Source organism: Podarcis filfolensis (genome assembly GCF_964270895.1).
Source record: "Podarcis filfolensis genome assembly, chromosome: 2".
NCBI classification, from domain to species: Eukaryota; Metazoa; Chordata; class Lepidosauria; order Squamata; family Lacertidae; genus Podarcis; species Podarcis filfolensis.
Window position 1 is genome coordinate 55,942,863 of NC_139605.1, and position 20,032 is coordinate 55,962,894.

Consider the following 20,032-nt stretch of genomic DNA (forward strand, 5'->3'; position numbering starts at 1 on the left):
AGAAACTCAGATATATAAGCTGGGTGTAAAATTGCTCCTTAAACCAGGGTTATAGTTGTCAAAACGAAATGTCTAGTTGCCATGTAGCGGCCAGACGGCTCGAAAGTCATATTTTTTCAATACAACCTTTTGGTTCCTGAAATTCATTCTGATTGCACAAATAAAATATCACGGATACAATTCTACAGGATGTGTTGTTAGTGTGTGAAAACAGTCAAGATCCAAGGATCCCCAGGCATGCATCTCCAGATGGTGGAGACATGTTCGCTTGGTCGCAAGTGGCCTGGAGAATTTCGAACACTGATCAGCATATCGTTTTCTGGTAATATAAAGAGGCATCTGAAGCATGCCTTGGCTGCTTCTCCACAAAACCATATAGTTGCACATCTTAAATTGCCAACAATCGTATGCATGATCGGTCTGGATTCACACTGTCCCATACCATTCAACCCCCCCCCCCCAAAAAAAAAACCCCACAAGCAAACACAGCCATCCAGGGCACTGGAGAGGAGGAAACTTGATCCCTGATAAAATTCCTCTCGTAGGCCCTGCAGCCATCCTTAACAAAGCTGGATTAGCTTAAATTTGCCGAGCATCATGACACACCCAAAACCTTTCCAAACCCCAGTTCTTAGTCTTAGTGCTGCATTACTGCCATCACTCACTGAGCTCCAGTGGTACATTGATCACATCCCATGTTTTGCATTGGTTATGTCCACACATTGGGGCATGGATGAGTTTGTGGGTGAATGGTGCCAGGCGTGTGTTTGTGTGCTGACATCCGAGGGCTTTCAGTGTTATGTCTCCCAAACCGATGCTGATGTTTCCTACCCGCACACGTGGGCGGTGCCTGATGGGATCTATTTCTGCTGTGTGTTGTGGTTCCCTCCTCTCTACCTGTATCTGTCAGTAACCCTGAGTCATTGTCATGAGCAAAGCGATTCAGAGACATAAATATAAATAATAATCCCCCAACCCTCTGTGAGGTCTGGCATCCATTCTGGGCATGCATGCAATGGCAAACAGGTACCTTTTAAAAAACAAAAAGAAAAATTAATTATCTGTGGAATGGTGTTACAACAAACTTCTGCCAAAGCCAAGGCTTCAAGCATGCTTTATAGAAGGAGAGATCTGCCAGATTTGCACAAATAGCAAGTGAAAATATTTTTTATTAAATGATATATCATGGCCAGAACCACCGTACAAGGATAAAGAATGGCCTGGCAGGTAGGTGTACAGGAACCTCCAATCTGTTTCCACTGAGAAAGTGTGTGTGTTTGCAAAGAAAGCAGGGGCTCTGCTGCATCTTTAGATAATAATTTTATTATTCATTCCCGCGCTCATCTGGCTGGGTTTCCCCAGCCACTCTCGCCAATCAAGTAATTGGAAATTGGTCACTCTGTAACCTGCATAATCATTGCTGGGATGATGGCTCATCGTCCACCACCATGGGCACTCATTTTCAGGCACAAAGCAAATTTCCTTTTTATGTTTGATATAGCTGTTCTGCAAAAATTTTTTAGCAGTTTTATTATTATTTTTTAATGCCCCTTCATTTGAGCTGACAGAAGTAAAATGGGAGTAGAGGGTGTGGTGACAGACAGCAATGAGTGAGATGTAATGACACATGTAAAAATACGCCCCCACACAATGCGCTTCAGTATATCCAGATGTAATTTCATATTGGATATACTTTCATTATCAGATTATCCCCAAGGCTGGAGATATATAATAATGTTATGGTGGAAGGAGCATAATAATAATAGTAACAGCAGTAATTTTATTATTTGTACCCTGCCCATCTGGCTTGTCACTTGAGCGAGGAGGCCATTATGTGGACAATACCAAAAAAATTGAGGCACAAGAAGTTGCAAAACCACATTGAACTCCCATGCAGATGAGCCCACACCTGTGGGCAAAAGGAAGCAAAACTGGAGGAATAATACGTACTCCCAGAAAAAGAAAAAAGCAACTCCCGGGTTAGCTTTACAAATACATTATGGGGGGAAATAGATACCTGCAATACAAAAGCTAGCTCCTAAACAGCATAAAACTAATTCAGTAAGGGGTTAAGAATGAATTTTATGTGCCACGTGGGTGAGGGGAAGAAAAAAGCACAGAATGACCAGGCTCCTGTAGCTTTAAGACTTGTAGAGAAGTGGGAATTTCAGGGAGGTGCAGCTTTTCTCACCCATGCATGGCAAGCCGCATCTTGCAGAAATTCCTTCCCTCCTGGCTTGGCGATAGAGGAGCCCTGTCCCGCTTTGCGTCCGGTCACCGTATTTGGATCCACTGCAGAGAAGTTGAGCAACGACTGCACATTTATTGTGCAATAAAAACAAATTATCTGGAAGAGCCCAGGGCCTACGGGAGAGTTTAGACTTGCTGATGAATGCAGCAGACCAGACAGAACAGCCCAAACATAACTTTGCAGTTGCCTGGCTGCTGACCCAAAGTGCACTCCTTGGCCCTTTGAGTTGGAATATGGCAATTCCCACCACGATGCTGTAGCAGCCAGGGAAGCTGCACCTGCCGATACTCTTGTCGTTCAGCTTTTAAAAGCAGGTGGTGAAAAGCCCTGTCTAGCAACACACATTCTCTCCGCCATCCCCTCCACCCTTCAGTGTTTTGGCTTTGTACTTCCCTCCTACTGCTTGTATTGGCATTCCTCTCATGTTTGCTGCGTTTGTGGACACAGAAGCGCACAGTGCTCCCTGGGCAGGCAAGATTAAAAGTCTGATTGAATGAACTCTGCGCCCAGGTTCTCACCATTAGATTATGGCGGTGAATTAACTTCTACAAAAGGGCACCAAACTGTCAAGTCTTAACCCGACCTATTATTGCGATACCTGTAATATACAGTGCACACACAACACAGGATGAGGGGGGTTCAGAGATCCCCAAATGAGTAGGCGGGGGTGTTGAAATTCACCCCTGATGATCAGGCAAAAGGAAAAAGAAAAGAAACAACCTTAGTCAAGGCTAAATGAAGTAAGAGAGAGGCACAGCATTGCAACTGATTGCACCATCTTGCCTGCTGAGCCTTGGGAGAAGAGCATTGCAGTACAAGGAGCCCGTTTTTATTTATTTGAATTATACCACGCCCTTCAGCAGTTTCCCAGGGCTGCTTTGCACTAATATGTGGAACAAGAAAGGAAGGGGAGGCTGAGTGGTAGTTAGGAACCGAGGAAGCTGCCTTGCTCGCACTGCCTCAGACTTAACTGGTCTGTCTGGCTCAGTCACTGACTGGTAGCGGTTCTCCAGAGGTTCAGAGAGGGGACAATGCCCAGCCCCACTCAGAGATGCTGGGGATTAAACCTAGGACAGCATGCACCCTACCAGACAACTACCAGACTTTTAGCAGACATCTGAAGGCAGCCCTGTTTAGGGAAGCTTTTAATGTTTAATAGGTTATTGTATTTTAGTGTTCTGTTGGAAGCCGCCCAGAGTGGCTGGGGAAACCCAGCCAGATGGGCAGGGTGTAAATAAATTATTATTATTATTATTATTATTATTATTATTATTATTATTACTACTACTACTACTACTACTGCTAAGCTACAGCCCTCCACAAGGTTGAGAGTGAAGAGGGGGAATCTGGGACAGTGTGCTCCTAGAACTCCTTTCACACATTGCCCATGCAATTACTGCTGGGCTGGCTCCTGGCATATTAGTTCCCTCTCAGGCATTGCTGAGGGGACTGAGGCCACGCTTTGGGTCCTGCCCCCAGCATGCGCATGCTGGTCGCCCTCACCCACCCCACCCCAGGTTGGTGTGGTTATCTGCAGGGAAGAAGCTTCAGAAGCAGGCATGAGCGTCTGCTTAATGCCACATGCTGTCTACAGATGCCCAGGCGCTAACAGGCTTTGAGCAAACACCCACCCACCCCGACCGCCTGCAGGGAATGGCTTCTCTGTTGCACACAAACCCACTTCTGTCTCTGCCCTATTTGGATATGTTTAGTACTTGTTGGAATCTTCTCAGAAACACTCAGGACTGCTGGACAGTCATAATCTTCCACAAAGCGAACAGCACGCACACCCACAAAGCCACACCACTTCAAAACTATTTGGGAGCATCTCAGAAAAAGGGAAAGTTCTGAACGATGCTTTGAAGAACGATGTTGCTTGCAGCAATGGCAGGCAGTCATAGGCGCTGAAAACTTGACAGAGAGGAAGAAAGGCGCTCCCTTTCCCCAGGGTTGAGAAGCCTCTATGGAAAACTGGAAGTACAGGAGAGGGCCACATTTATTCGTTCAGATGTAGAGTGTTACCAATGGGTGGGGTGTGTGTGTGTTCCCCTTCCACCCGTTGGACTGTGCCTTTAAACAACTGCCAGGCAAACCAGCAGAAACACAGCAGATAAACCCATCCTCTGCAACAGGCAGAAGTTCATCTGCAGAGTTCCTTTTTGTTGTGATGCTAAAAAGCACAGGAGCCCTGCCAGGAAATAAATATGACAACCCTAATTCAAATGTGAACTTCTAGAATTCTGCAGCACCCAACAAGGCAATCTTACTGAAACCACCCACTCTCACACCCATGTTATAATCCAGTGTTTCCCAAACTTGGGTCTCCCATCACCCCTAGCTAGCAGGACCAGTGGTCAGGGATGATGGGAACTGCAGTCCAAAAACAGCTGGAGATCCAAGTTTTAGAAACACTGGTATAGTCCATATGCAATGAGCAATCCCTCTTGGAAATGGCACACCTCTTCTCCCCCTACCCCAACCACTGATAAGCAAAGGACACCCAAAATACATAGCCTCAGTGTAGACGCAAATGCTTCAAAGGGGTAGAACCATAGGAGGCTGCCTTATACAGACCATGGTCCACCTACCTCAGTATTACCTACACCAAGGGTAGCCAATGTACTGTCTTGCAGACATTGTTGGGACTCCAACTCCCATCAGCCCCCACCAGCATCTGCAATGGTCAGGGGTGATAGGAGTTACAGTCCAGCAAGATCCAGATAGCATCGCATTGGCTACGCCCGGTTTAGGCTGACTGGCAGTGGCTCTCCAGGGTGTCAGGCAGGGGTCTCTCCCAGCCCTGAAGAAACCAGGGATTGATCCTGATATGCAATGGGCTGGAAGAGGGCCATGCAATCAAGGCTGTTGCGGGAACAAGCTTTTAGGATCAGCCAAGTGGCTTTTAAACAGAGGTAGGAATAGGAAGGTGTAACAATCCACACCGTGGGAAGTGCATGGAGAAGGCAGACATGATCCTGCAGCTTGGCCCTTGACCCCTTAACCCTGTGCAACAGCAAGTCTGCGCTGGGCCACATTTTTTGTGCAGGTGATGATGCAAGCTCCAACTTACTAATAATCATTCTGCTATTAGATAGCATTTTAGATGCCACAGGGCAATTTGTCATCTTAATGAAACAGCCTGTGAAACTTAATAGAAAATGGCACTATTCTTTACTTGGAAAGAAAGGAGAAGGGAGCTGGGGAGAGGAAATGACAAATATGAAACTACCTATGATGAAAGCAGCTAAGACCCAGCCAACCCTTATCTGAGTAACCTCCACACTGCATTAATGCAAATGTTGTTTGGATAATCAACTCAAGAGCTGGTACATTCAGGAACCTGGGGGGCGGGGGGGGGGGAGGTATGTATTGGATGGTCAAATATTTACAAGTTTAAACACAAAGGAGTCTGTAGATAACACAGAAGTCTTTCTAGCCTGCTTTACACAGTACAGAAGAGTGTGAGACCGTATAGGGAAATCCAGTTATTCATAAACTTATCATCAAGCCACTCTGAGCAAAATCATTCATCACGCTGAGATTTCCAAAGTTCAGCCCAAGTGGCACAATTCTGGTCTGCAACTGAACACAGTTTTAGGGCATTTTGTGCAGATTCACCTTCTGACACAATGCACAAAAGTCTTGTGGCTTGTAGGTTTTGTTTCTGCCACTCAGTTACGGCTGAGAACCAAACTACATGTTACACTCGATGTGCAGCATGCAGCTACATCTTTTGCTTGTTTGGTTTTTTTACATACACCTATCTATTCCCTCACCCCGAAGAAACAAGCAGCAGTATCGCCACCCTCCATATAAGTTCCCTTATCAGGGCACTGGATATTTTGTGATCACGCTGGATGGTTACTTGTGAATTGCTGCATGCACTCACTGATCCTCTGGATATGTCCTCCAGATGCAAGGCATGTTGCCTTTTTGCCTACCACTCATGGAGACAATGTCCTCCACAAATAATTTTGATTTCCCAGCACGGTTCAAAAAGGCATTTTCCGGGTCAAACAACCAAAGGAGGATCCACGCTACCAAAGCTTTTCCTCTCCTCATATAGCTGAACATCTACACACATCTATGCACATGCAGCTTTCACGACATGAGTCTCCTGCACGTGCTGGATCATCCGATCCCCATTTTAACAAGTTTGCGCTGGAGCTAACTGTGGAATAACTACCCATACACACCCACCATCCAGTCATCCTGTTGTGCTTTTGCAAAAGCCCCGTGGCACAGGGCCAGCCTGTTCCCAGCGTTACAAAAGCACCGTTCAGCCTCCCATTCCTTTTCTCTATTCGTAAGCCAACTGAGGCACTCAGCAAAGAGGGGAAGAGCCACCAGGTGCCCCGTACCCCTGCACTGGGCACCAACTGCATGCAGAGCCCCCAAAGGCAAGAGAAACCTGTCCTGCTTCTGGTGAAAGGACCTAGTGTTGAACTTTGCTGGAGAGAAGCAGGCAGGTTTTGAGGAATCCGAGGAGCCTGTGCTCTTTTCTCCACCGCTCACCCCAAGCCCATCTCTGGACTGGGGGGACGAGGGAGGGAAGGAGGGAAGAGGTGACTGGCTCCAGCATCCCCAAGGGTTTCTCCAGACTTTACTACAAAGCAGGGCTCTGAAGGAGGGAGCCTGGAGTGAATCAATGCCTTTCCCATAACGCAATCCATGTGTCACACTCATGGCCCCGTCTCGGAGCTACAAAGCCACAGAAATTCCTCAAGCCTGTATGTCTGCTTAGAGAGTAGATGGGGGCAGGCAAGCAGCCCACCTCTCTCGGCAGGATCACCTCTCCCAGCCATCTCATTCATCTCCCTCTGTCAGCAGACAGAGACATTAGCTCATCAGCAGCAACGCAATACCCACCCTGGGGGCAGTGAGGCATTAATTAACCCAGAGTCTTCCTGTCTTCCTGTTCCACAAGTCCCAAGCAGAAAGAAGCAGAGGGGGAACGGGGAGCATGATTGCACCGTTTGGCCAAAAGGGAGCTAGCTGTGTCCAAGAAACTCAAGCCGCAATCATGGCTGCCTGCGGGAGGGGTCAGCAGAAGGCTACGCTAGAGGTCTTGGCTACAGCAATCCATGCTGGCAACTGGAAGGCTACCATGTGGCTTCCTTAGGGCAGGGTTGATTTTTAGAACAGAAAAACCACTTGTGCCTGTTGAGAGCACGGAGAATTCAACTAATTTTTCAGAACAGGCCTGGATCACGGGCGCAGCCAGGTTTTTTTGGGGGGGGGGAGGACTTTTGTTAGGAGGGGCCAGAACCAACGTGACTGGTCAGTTAGTTAAGCATTTCTATTGTTTACTTGATGGGGGCAGCTGCCCCTCCCCGCTCTGCCTTGGCTACACCCATGGGCCTGGTGTCAGCGCCATCAGATGCATGCTGAAGCCCATGGATCGGCAGAGGGGAAACCACCAGAGGGGCCAAGGATAAGCCTTGGCTAGCATGCAAAACGCAGTGGTGCTCTTTCCTCCTCTGCTGCTGTGGGAGGCCCTCCCCACTGGGAAATCGTCTCAGATACAGTGGTACCTCGGGTTACATACGCTTCAGGTTACAGACTCCGCTAACCCAGAAATAGTACCTCGGGTTAAGAAATTTGCTTCAGGATGAGAACAGAAATCGTGCTCTGGCGGCGTGGCGGCAGCTGGAGGCCCCATTAGCTAAAATGGTGCTTCAGGTTAAGAACAGTTTCAGGTTAAGAACGGACCTCCGTAACGAATTAAGTATGTAACCAGAGGTACCACTGTATGCAGGACCCCTCGGGGCAATTCTTGAGTGGGAAGGGGGCCTCCAGAGGAAGAAGAGCATGGCTCACATGACCTCACATGACCCTTTCGGCCCCACCAGCATCATCTTCTCCCCCAAAGATGGTCATTGCTGGACAAGCTCAAGCCGGGGAAGCCAGCCTTTCTGCCCCAAGGAATGCATGGGACGGTGGTTGGTGGGTCAGGGGCCAGCATGCACCTGGTGAGAAAGGCAAGGGCTCCCCCCCAACACTCTTTCATTGCCTCTGCTAAGAAGCCAGCAGCCTCTGGCCCTCCCTCAGCTACTACCTAATGGCAACCCTTCAATCAGGTGGCTGTCCTAGCTGGGAGTGGGCGGTACTCTAGTGGATGCACTAGACCAGTGTCTGGCGTCAGGGATGGTCTGGATGCCTGTGGTGGCTCTCTGACTGTGCAATGCTCTCTCCAGAGATATGTGTCTGGTGCCATCACCATCCGCCTTTAGGCGCGAGGTGAAGATGTTCACCCAATAATTTTGTGCTGAACTGATGCCCATCTTTTAGTTGAGTGGAGCAGGATGTGTCCTTTTAGTTTTGCTGTAAGATGAGCACTTTTAGTGAATAATTTTTAAAACAAATCATTATTATTTTTTGTATTTGGTATTTTATCTTTTTTATTATTTGGTATTTTAAAGTTGGTATTCTAAGCTTTTTTTAAAAAAAATGTAAGTCTCTTCGAGATACATTTTTGGAGTAAATGACAAATGAATAAATAATGTTTTAAAACAATAATTGGACAATTGAACACTATGACCAAATGTGTAGGGAGAAGCTGCACTAAGGGCTTTCCTGCCTGCCTAACCCCCTAAAGGCTGAAATTGACTTTGTCCAGAACCAAAAAGAAGCTGCTTGGAATAGAAGCACTATGTGCTCCCACTTCTGATTTACTGGTTTAACACCAGCTTTCTCAGTGACATGGGTGGCGCTGTGGTCTAAACCACTGAGCCTAGGGCTTGCCGATTGAAAGGTCGGCAGTTCGAATCCCCACAATGGGGTGAGCTCCTATTGTTCGGTCCCTGCTCCTGCCAACCTAGCAGTTCGAAATAATAATAATAATAAATTTTATTTATATCCCGCCCTCCCCAGCCGAAGCCGGGCTCAGGGCGGCTAACAACAATCAAATAATCAAACAATCAAATAATCCAACATTTTAAAAACATTTCGTTATAAAAATTAATTAAAATCAAATTGATGGCAACTGTTAAGCAAAATTCTGTGCAGGTTGCCAGAGGAGGGGGTCAGGCTGCCAACCTAGCAGTTCGAAATAATAATAATAATAATAAATTTTATTTATATCCCGCCCTCCCCAGCCGAAGCCGGGCTCAGGGCGGCTAACAACAATCAAATAATCAAACAATCAAATAATCCAACATTTTAAAAACATTTCATTATAAAAATTAATTAAAATCAAATTGATGGCAACCGTTAAGCAAAATTCTGTGCAGGTTGCCAGAGGAGGGGGTCAGGCTGCGCCCTAACCAAAGGCCTGGTGGAACAACTCTGTCTTGCAGGCCCTGCGGAAAGATGTCAGGTCCCGCAGGGCCCTAGTCTCTTGTGACAGAGCATTCCACCAGACTGGAGCCGCAGCCGAGAAAGCCCTGGCTCTAGTTGAGGCCAGCCTAACCTCTCTGAGGCCTGAGACCTTCAGGATGTTTTTATTTGCAGACCGTAGGTTCCTCTGTGGGCCATACCAGGAGAGGCGGTCCCGTAGGTACGAGGGTCCTAGGCCGTACGTCAAAGTGCAAGTAGATAAATAGGTACCGCTCCGGCGGGAAGGTAAACGGCATTTCTGTGTGATGCTCTGGTTTCGCCACATGACGAACTGGCCACATGACCCGGAAGCTGTCTGCGGACAAACACCAGCTCCCTCAACCAGTAAAGCGAGATGAGCGTCGCAACCACAGAGTCATTCGTAACTGAACTTAACGGTCAGGGGTCCTTTACCTTTTTACCAGCTTTCTCTGGGGCAGGGCCAGTTACTCCTGAGGACAGTGCAACCATTTCTCTGGGCAACATCCTCTAGATATTCCCCCCTTAACCATCTGCCTCCTGACTTGAGGATGGTGGCAAATAAACAGTCACGGGTTTAGGTTAAGTCGCTGCACCATAAGGACCAGCCACTTAGGCACATCACTAAAATGTCTCAAGTATCACTCCAGCCAACCTCTCTCTCTTCTTGCCAACTCAGCTAATATATCCTCTTAGTCGTATGAAAGGGCAGGAAACTACTGCATCCGGGGTTAAGAGCATCCAGGGGTGATACAGCTTTCAACCATCCCTGCTCACTTGGGATGAAGATCTGCTGGCACTTGGAGGAAGCCCAAGTATTCTTCCAAGTCCAGCTCAACATGAACATAAAAGGAGAGTCTGCGTCTGCTGCTAGATCTCCAGGCAGCTCAGAGGGCTGGCAAACCCTCCTGCAAAGCCCAGCAGCAACTTCTCGCTTCCTTGACACAGGGCTCCGGATGAAAAATCCGGGCTTTGTACCAACACCATGACAGCCCATCGCAAGAGACCCGTGTGAAATACTGAGGACATAATGCTCTAGGAGGGCTGGAAAAGAAGCACCCTAAATGGGTGGAACTTGAAAGGAGCTCTGCCAAGGTGTTCCCCCTGGTGAAGCAGGAATAGAGCGAATTGTATGCCCCTAGCAGTACAAATTCGCTGTCGGCAATGAAAGATAAATTACTAACAAAACCACATGCTGCTATATATGGCTCCCATGTTATAAGGGACATTTATGTAGGAACTTGCTGTGGCCAGAGGCTTAGGGTGCTATTGCTCCAGGCAGCTCCCGTGTTTTCAATTTTATATGGAAAGAATCCCAGGGACAGAGCCATACACAGGAGGAGAAGCGCAGGAATGTGTGCAACTTTAGGTGGAATGCACAAGTCCCCCGAGGGATGGAGCAGGCAGATCATAAATTTGTCTGATCTTTCAAATGGGGGAAAATGACAGCTGGAGTCAAAGTGCACCAAGATATACCTTCTCCCAGCCTGTTCAGTTCACCCCACCAGGCAATTCTGACAGGCCTTGCCCAGCGGGCACAATGCCACCAACTTTATATATGGTGCCAATGTATCCTTTTCCCAGGAAGTCTTTGAGGAAAATGCTTCCCAGGCATAAGGTAGTGGGAAGTCTAGAAATTGGGTCATTTCACTGTTTAGGGTGAAGGTGGTGTCTGGCCCGGCATGCAAATGGCTCCCCCTAAGGAGGATGAGAAGCCCAGTCCCCAACCTGCGGCCCTTTGGACATTTTGGACTGCAGCTCCCATCATCCTCAGATTGGGACTGATAGGAGTTGGAGTCCAACAACACCTGGGGGCACCAGGTTGGAGAAGGGTGAACAATGCAAGCCCAGGGAAAGGCAAACTGCTATATTCAAATAGAAGGAGGATTTCCTCGTTTCTACACGTACACCGAAACTATTATTGTTTTAAATCTGGTTCACCAATGTAACACTTCATTCCTAATCTTTTTCCCCGCAAAATCCTGCATCTTTAATTTGCTTGTTAACATGGTAGTGTCATGACACAAAGAGCACGTCCAGAGATTAGGACAAGTTTCAACAACCCCACAATCCCAAAATCTGAAATCACAGGGGATAAAAAGACAGAGGTCATTCCACCGCAGTTATATGGTCAGAAAGAGAGAACACAACACGTCAGGCTGGGCAGTACAGTACAGCTAATCCAGAAATGCACTAGATTTCCATCTTCTGGCACAGTCAAATCCACTCCCTCCTTTCTGCTTCCTTCCTGCCTTATTACACATGAGCAAGTCTAAAAACGACCACCCCTTTGGCGCTGTGTGTGCATTTATCCAGGCTGGGCAGGAAGTTCGGGGCTCTGCAGTTCCCTGGCCCCAGAGGACAGCCAGTCTATTCCCAGCCAGCAAGCTTAGCTGGTCTCCTCCACCCCCATTGCCCACCCCACCAGTACAGAAAAAAATGAGGGTGGCTGGTCACTGTGGGAACAGGCATTTCTTCCCCACTTCCTGCCTGTGGCGGGGTTTCAATCCTGGAGCCAGCTTGCATCAAAAAGGGTCTGGTTTTCACCAAGGGGGGGAAGCAGTTTCCTTCCTTCAATCTCCACCCCTCTGGCCTTTCCTCTTCCCTCAATTTCAATGACCTTCACATTGGGGCGGCCCACACCTGCTTGCTGCTGCTCAGTTTTAGAAACCTGAGCCAACTCACTCCCAGCAAACATAACCAGCTCTGTTGCTGGGAACAAGAAGCCACAGACTCCCCCGCTCAGCAATCACAGAGCCACCAGCTCTCAAGCACAGAGAGCTGACAGCTTACTTTTGCAAAACAGTTTCGTTCAAAGCAAGAGAAGAACAGACCTGGCTACTCTTAATCCGTGTTGCTTCAAAGTAGTTTGTGTTCTGCAGTCAACACTGCAAGCTGCCTTATCCCGAGTCAGGCCATTGGTCCATCTGGCTCAGTACTGTCTACACAGACTGGCAGCAGCTTTCAAGGGTTCCAATCCAGGCAGGAGTCTTTCCAAACCCAAACTGGAGGTGCTGGGGACTGAACCTGGTCCTGCCACCTTCTGCATGCAAACGAGGAGCTCTATCATGGAGCTGCAGAGTGGTCAGGAAGGACTTCTTCATGCCCCATCAAGACTAACAAAAGCAGCAAAGATAATGCAATATTGCACGATTTGCATGGTTTTAGACCTATGGCCTTCCGAATTCCCATAAGCCACAGCCAACATGGCCAATGGTCAGGGATGATGGGAGCTGTAGACCAACAACATCTGGGCAGCTAGAGTCTCACCATCACCGATTTAGAATTCTGCTTTTTAAGTGAAGGATTTTGCTCTGTTTGAGTACAGAATACACACAGCCCTGCTTTGCAGCAGCTATTATGGAAACCTGCATTTTCTTCTTCTTCGTACAGCTGTAATGAAATGAAATGCGAGTGTTCAGAATATATCCTAGCAAACCGGGGCCTTTGGGAAAACGTCAAAATCCCAACGAAATTACAGCCTTGTACTCAGTTCCCTGGCAAGTTAGCACAAGTGCCTCTGAAGGTACAGCCAAGCTGCAGTACATGGGGGAGATACCCCTCTGGGCCCAGCCAATGGGCTTCCTTGGACAATGCTCACCTTGCTCCATCCCTCTTTTAACAGCGAGGAGTGTATTTTTATCCTGTTCTCCATCTGACCTCAGCAGCTCTGCTTGGTTTTCAGAACTCAGCCTTGGGACAGCTGAACCAGCCAGGCATCAATCACTGCACCTGCTCTTTTCTATCACCCATCATGGCCTCATCCTTCCACCACGGCAGGCACCTGAAATGTGTGCCCACTGCAATACCCTCCTCCCTGTCGCTCCTCTCTAGGTGGCTCTTCAAAGGAACTTCCAAAAGTTAAAGGCACAGGCGCTTGGTACAGAAGGAGCAGGTCATTTCTGGCTGTAATGGACACAGCTAGGAACCTGAGCAAAGGACTTTCATTCTCCCCACACTGCTCTAGGCCTGACAGCTTGTCCTGTCCCAAATATGCAAGAATAAAAGCAAAATAATGTGGGCTCCTAAGGCTGTACATGAGCTGGAAGACCACTCTGACACATCGGTTTCCCAGTTGCATCACCACCCCAGATATTTCACCTACTTGCCAGTGTGTGACTCACAGAACATCTTTCTTGTATGCAGAAGTCACAAGTTCACAATGAGCTCAAGGAAGCCTGGCAGCACAGAGCAGTCACACAGCCCATGAACCGTTAATTCGGAGGCATTGAGCTAACGAGCCAGTAGCTTCCTTCCTAACGCAACTAGCCAACATTTATTTAATACCCACCCTGCGGCGCTAAAGCTGGACAAGTGTTAAGCTCTCTATTCCTGTTCTACAGATTCCTCCATTGCTTCGATCCAAGGGGGATGTTCCAGACCAGCCTTCCTGATTATTAGACCACAGCTCCCATCAGCCCCAGACAGCAAGGCCAAGTCAGGAATGATGGGAGCTGTTGTCCAGCAACTTCTGGAGGGGCACAGTTTCCCCACCCCAGCTCTGGGTGACCCATCCATGCAAATATGTTCCACATCCTGTTTATTAAGAGGTGCACTGTATGGTATGGGGAAGCCACTCCTGCAGATTACGCCACCAATTCGTTTAACATAGAACCCTGGACAGCAACTAGTTTTGCCAGAGGCCTGCATTGAGCAAGGGGTGCAGTGGGTCAAATGCCCAACCCAACCTCCCTACAGTGGCTTTCTGGCAAGTCCCACTGCTGCAGCTGTGCCTCCTCTTCTACATCCCTCCTTTACTTCGGGGTTCACAACTGCGGGAGCCAAGTATCGTCCCTCAAGGGAACAGATTTGGCACAGAAGCCAAGTGTTGACAATCCTCGTCACACAGCCCAGGCAGTCTTCAGACAACTCTGGAGGAACAGTGAAGCCATTTTATCCCCTGCACCTTCTGAGATTACCAAGTTGCAAGGAATCTAATGTTTTAACAGGAACGAGCATAAAGGAGCTATGAGCTCACATAAGCTCACATTCTTCTAGGTATTCTGCTGTAAACATTTGATCTTCCATTTTTAGGGGATGAAATCAACTATTCTCTAGATTGTATTAAGAGTTTCCAAAACACTTATTTAGGTACTACCTTTTATTTAGGTCCTTCTAAGAGTCAACCCCGCTGGCAGTTTTGAAGATGGCAGTCAGATTCAAGGTGTATTCAGCTCTACAAGGTCTGTTACTAATATTTGCACTGGGGGAGGCTCAGTCCCAATAAATGCAGGATCTGTTTTCGCCCTACTTCCTGTTTATTTTCCATGCAAGACCTTTCATCTCATGAGAGAGAAGCATTTGTATCAGACACCCAGACAGACATTTCACACTGCTGTGCTTCCTACCTATTACTCAACAGCCCCCCCTCCACCACCAGAGCCTTTCTCCTTGCCTCCCCCCCCTTATATATCTCATATAGATTGCAACCATATGCTTCACTAGTTTTTATTTTTGGCCTAGCAAATTATTTTAGCAGAAGAGAAACCTTTCTACCCAATTCTCACTACTTTTACAAGCCCCTGCCTTCTTCTCTCACACCTGTCTGCTGACATCTGGCATGCAGCATCAAATCAGGAAGCACTTTTGCAAAAGTTTAGCATTTCTTATTAATGGGAATGCTAAATCCCACATCTCTCAACCAGGAAGAGAAAAGTGCATTGCACGGTAAAAAAATACCGCCGCTCCCCCCAAGGTCTGGGACAGTGGAGGACAAAAGCAGTGTTTGAAATTAGCCAGGTTATCAGGTGCATTTTGCACCTGGCTATTAGCGACTTGCAACCAAGTGAAGATGCCTGGGTGCCAGGATGATGCCTGACATCTCCACCACCTGGAGGTGCATACCTGGAGATCACTGGATCTGTACTGTTTTCACACGCTAATACCACATCCTGTAGAATTCTATCAGTTATATTTTATTTGTACAATCAGAATGAATTGCACGAACCAAAATGCTTTTTCTGTGCCACCTGAGCAGGAGCAGTGACCAATGTTATAGCTAATTGTTGTAGCTTATCTTCACTTACCCTACTGCCCTGCTCACAGTTGTGAAGAATATTCTTACGTTATGAATGGTCTGTGTCCCCATTAAGAAGAAAAGGTGGGAATAGGCCAGTATATATGTGGACTGTCCCTGGATAAAGGGACTTTTCTTCCTTAAGTTCTTAAAGTTCTTAACCTAGCTGAAGGTTGTCATCTGATCTAGCAAAGACGTTTAACTGAGAAAATAAGACTTTAGCCACCTTGCCCCCAAAATGGCAAGAAGACATTCCATTTTGGCGACTGCAACCTTGGTTTAAGAAGCCATTTGGCACCTGGGCAAAAGAAAAATGAGGTTAAATATGACAGCCAGTGGTGGCTGGAACCTAAAATGCCATCACAACAGCCCAGAACAGCTAAGCTCCAGTTCACTTAGTGGGACAGGGAACATTGCACAACACTCCCTCTGAAGCTGCTACAGATGCCAGGAGCCTTGCCAAGGGAGGGCCTACAGCCAAACCACAGGAGTACCGGCTGACTGTAGCCACCTGTAGCTGCCTGAGCAGAAGCACAATGGCCTAACAAGTGAGACCCTGGCCATCCTTGGCTGTGATAGCCACAGCCAAACGCAGCAAGCCACCCTCCCCAAAGAGCACAGGAAGGAAAGTCTTTCTCAAGGCCTGGCCACAAAGGAGCTCTCATACTTCTTGCAAGAGGGATGGGCTGTGGCATGCTAGCACAGGAGGGGAAGGGTGCTGCTGCTGCTGCTCTAGCCTCTGGTATGTTTGCGGGAGGCGCTAGCTGGGGTCTCTCTGCAGAGAGGCTCTCCCCTGTCTAGGCAGGGGCTTTGCTAAGGATTGGCCATGAGCCAGGAGAAACTCTTTTTTTTAAAAAAAGGGAGAGAGTGAGGGAACAAAAACAGCGGAGGCTGCCTCAGCAAAGCCCTCCAAGCAGGAAAGCAGAGCGTCCCCAGAGATGGGCTGGGAAGAATAGCTAGGAACAGAGCAGCAGAGAAAGTACAAACAAAACCTCCAGCACACAACTGATGGGGAAACCAATAAGGGGGGGGCGGGGGGGGAGAGATGGTGGTGCAAAAGATGTGGACGACTATAATTGCATGTGTATGGGGAAAGTGCCTGGCTGTGGAGCAATGGAGAGGGGGCTTTCTGGTGCCTTTCTCCAGCCCTCGGGGCTTCTCGTTTATGGAGAAACATTCCGCTTTGCCAAGCGGCTGCAAGCGTCAGCAACAGCAGCAGCGGCTGCACTCAGCATTCCAAGGCTTATAAGGCAAAAGGCAAGCGGAGCAGGAGTTGCCTGCAAGCCGTCCAGCATGTGAGCACCGAAGCCAGTCCAAAGGGGAGCTTTCAGGTCAGGAGTGGCTCTCGTGGGCTGGCAGTCCAGGATGAGCAGGGGTCCTTCAAGCCCAGAAGGAAAGCCTTGGGGTATACCAGTTCCAAGAAGAATGGGGAGCATCAAGAGAGTCCTTATTATTACTACTAAGTGACAGGGTGTTACCAATTTGAAACAACAGAAGTAGAATACTTAGTGCTTGGCTACGAGGTGCTCAAGTGCGGGAAGCACTTCACACACATCCTCAGTGCGACTCTGTGAAGTAGGCCCCTATGATTCCTATATTGCAGGTGGGAAGCCAAGGCTCTAATCCAGCCGCAAGCCTTAAAACTGTTCTGTGTGTTTATGGATGTGACGAGATTCGAACCAGTGTCAACCAGAGTGTGGTCCAGCATGACCTTGAGCCTCATTGACAGCACAGGAAAAATTAGGGCCTGCTTGGCCGTCCTCTGCCCTCCACTATCCAGGGCTAAAGGTCAGCTCTTGACGTTCTGGCAGAAGGCATTTAGAAGATGAAACAAACACTGCTGGCATCCCCTGGTGCCTGGGCTAGGAGTGTGGGGTTGAATTTCATTTCTGCTCCAGCACAGAGTGGGTGGAGATCCCAAGAAGCCACCCAGAGGGGAGAGACTGTGTGCCTTATTTCTCATCCTAAAGAAGTCAGCCCCACTTCACCCAAACAGGAGATTCATGAATATGCAAAAAAGAAGAAGGGGGAGCCTAAAGAAAGCATCATCTGGACAGAGAGGTTTGATTGATTAGGTACCAACAGAATCAGCTGCCAACTACAAGTCAAAGCCAGATTGCTGCCCCCTAGAAGCTGGCATTAAGATCGACTTAGTTACACGCCTTGGCATCACTCTTGGAACAGCCGGAATATCATATTCACATTACCACAAACCCCAAGTTAGCTCCACCCAGCCACAGGCAAGAGCCATTGCCACAGATCCAAAAATAGAGCGCAGAAGCCCCAAGGAGCCCAAGATCAAGTAACAGGCTGAATGCTGAGGACCTTCTCATTACATCATGAGTGCAAAGAAGGCTGGCAGCTCTGGGCGGGGTGGGTGTGGGGAGACCTTTTGCCTTTCCTTTCCTTTCCTTTGTGATAAAGAGACCGGCACACAACAGAGATGTGAGAGTGCTTGAGCCTAGGAAATGAATGGAAGCAACGGAAGAAAACAACCATGGCTGGCCAGCAAGGACTAGCATAGTTCCCTGAGAAAGAGCTTCTTCATGACTTACCCTGGAGATGGAGAGTGGCATGTTGAAGTCCTTGCCACCCTGCAGCCTGAAGCCCCATGGCGCCGGCCCATCCAGCAGCACCTTGTATGAGTCCATGTCACTCATTTCTGGGGAGGAGAAGAGATTATTAGCTTTAAAAGTGATGCAGTAAGGGACAGGAGAGCTGGGAGAGGACAACTGAAGAACAGGAAACATCCGCCTCACAGTAGAGCCTTGGCTGCCCCAAGTGAGGGCAAAGGGAAGTGCAAGCTCCTTCCCTGGAAGTTGGCACCAAGGCCTAAGCACTGCCCTTCATCCTACCCCAGCCCATCCCTGTCTGCTCCCCACAGCAATGCTCTTCAGCTTTTCCTTTAGGGACAAAGGAAGCGGCCTTATACCAAATTAGACCATTGGGTCCATCTAGCTCAGTATTGTTTAGACCAGGTGTAGGGAACCTTTGGCCTTCCACACATTGTTGAACAGCAACTCCTTTCAGCCCCAGCAAGGGATGATGGGAGTTGTAATTCAGCAACATCCAGAGGGCCACATCTAGTCTACACTGACTGGAATCAGGTCTCCATTGGGTTTCAGACTCCCAAAACTACCTGGAGATGTCAGAGAATATGTTTCACTGTCTTTAGTCTAAACTCCCAAAGGCTGTTCTAGTGCATCAGGCAATAATTGGCAGAGGCAGAAGCACCACACAAAGATACTGAGGAAGCATTTCCTTTCCAAGGACTCGGCCTACCAATACCACAGAAAAGTTTGTTTTCCTCGTTTTGACAATATATGTGAAACCAAGAACCTCTGTATGCAGGAATCACATATGAAATGCATATTCCGGGCAAATCCCACCTCTTCTTTGGGTGGGCTCGTTTTGAACTTGGTTGGCTCAAGTCAATATAAGCATTTGTAGTTGGGTAAATGGACTTGCCACACGCCCAGCCACTAGAATGGCCATGTGAAACCTATTCACACAACCAGAGTCTAAATGGCTTCCCCACAAGCCAACCCAATTTAAGCCCTCACTCAAAAAACAGATGATGTGAATTAGTTATCATCACCCCCATCCTCAAATAGAGTTCATTAGCACAATTTTAATCTGGACAAGACAGAGTCTGACCCCGCTCATATCAATCAGTACCAACTCATGAAGTGCTTGTAGGGTCTGCAAGTGCCATTTTTAAAAAGAAATGCATTCCCCACAGCTGACAGAGGAGATTCCAACTTGATAATATGAACATTCAAGAATGGGGGGGGGGGGAATCCAGGGATTAGGATGGAAAGACAGATTAATTGCTCTGTTCCTATGCCTTGTGTTTTAGGCAGCTGCTGGCTGATCAAGGCACCAAAAGAAAAGCCTTCAATTTGTTCCTAATTACTTAAGAGATGGCTTTTGTTAGGTGCAGCTATGGCACTTCACTGCTTTTGGCGTTTCCCAGTCAACGCACCCCTACTATATAGCAAAAGCAATCAAAAATTGCCTTCTGGACACAAAATACTCTCTTCACCCTCCCCTCCCATTCTCCCCAGGCAGTTTGTTGTCTATATAAGGCATGCAAGACAGCACTGCCATATTCCAGTGGTTGCTCATCAGGACTGGGAGAGATGCAAATGAGTGCTGAAAACATAACTTCCTGGCTGGGTCTAAACAGAGGAAATCAGGACAATCCAGGAGGGGAAAGGAGAAAGGGAAGGGAGAGAGAAAAACAGAAACACAACCCAGGAAGACAGTGTTATTTTGGGCTGGGATCTAGAACACCCCTTCCCATCCAGTACAGAGGAAAGAGCTGCAGCAGGGCCTTCTCAGAGAGCTCCCTCTGCCAGACAGACAAAGGTGGAGCCCCTCACAGGCAGAGTACCAGCTTGTACCATCCCTCCCTGCCAGGCTGGGACACTTCAGCTTGGAGGGATTTCAGTAGCAGCTTAATACCT

The 20,032-nt window shown here is 48.1% G+C and overlaps 1 protein-coding gene and 1 long non-coding RNA gene across 5 annotated transcripts in view; both read right to left on the minus strand.

Annotated features, from left to right (window-relative positions):
• Positions 1-20,032, minus strand: part of PDLIM7 (PDZ and LIM domain 7) — a 42,320-nt gene that overhangs the window by 19,149 nt on the left and 3,139 nt on the right. For all 4 annotated transcript variants that reach the window (XM_083599071.1, XM_083599072.1, XM_083599069.1 and 1 more), the window contains exon 2: positions 18,119-18,225. In XM_083599071.1, coding sequence (XP_083455197.1) covers positions 18,119-18,223 — 105 coding nt within the window. In that variant the 5' untranslated portion in view covers positions 18,224-18,225. The remainder of the gene's footprint in view (positions 1-18,118; positions 18,226-20,032) is intronic.
• LOC310755795 lies at positions 11,522-17,710 on the minus strand. The gene is made up of 3 exons (XR_014544552.1): positions 15,907-17,710; positions 14,042-15,836; positions 11,522-13,955 (listed from the first exon to the last, which is right to left on the minus strand). It is a non-coding gene; the product is annotated as an uncharacterized lncRNA (long non-coding RNA).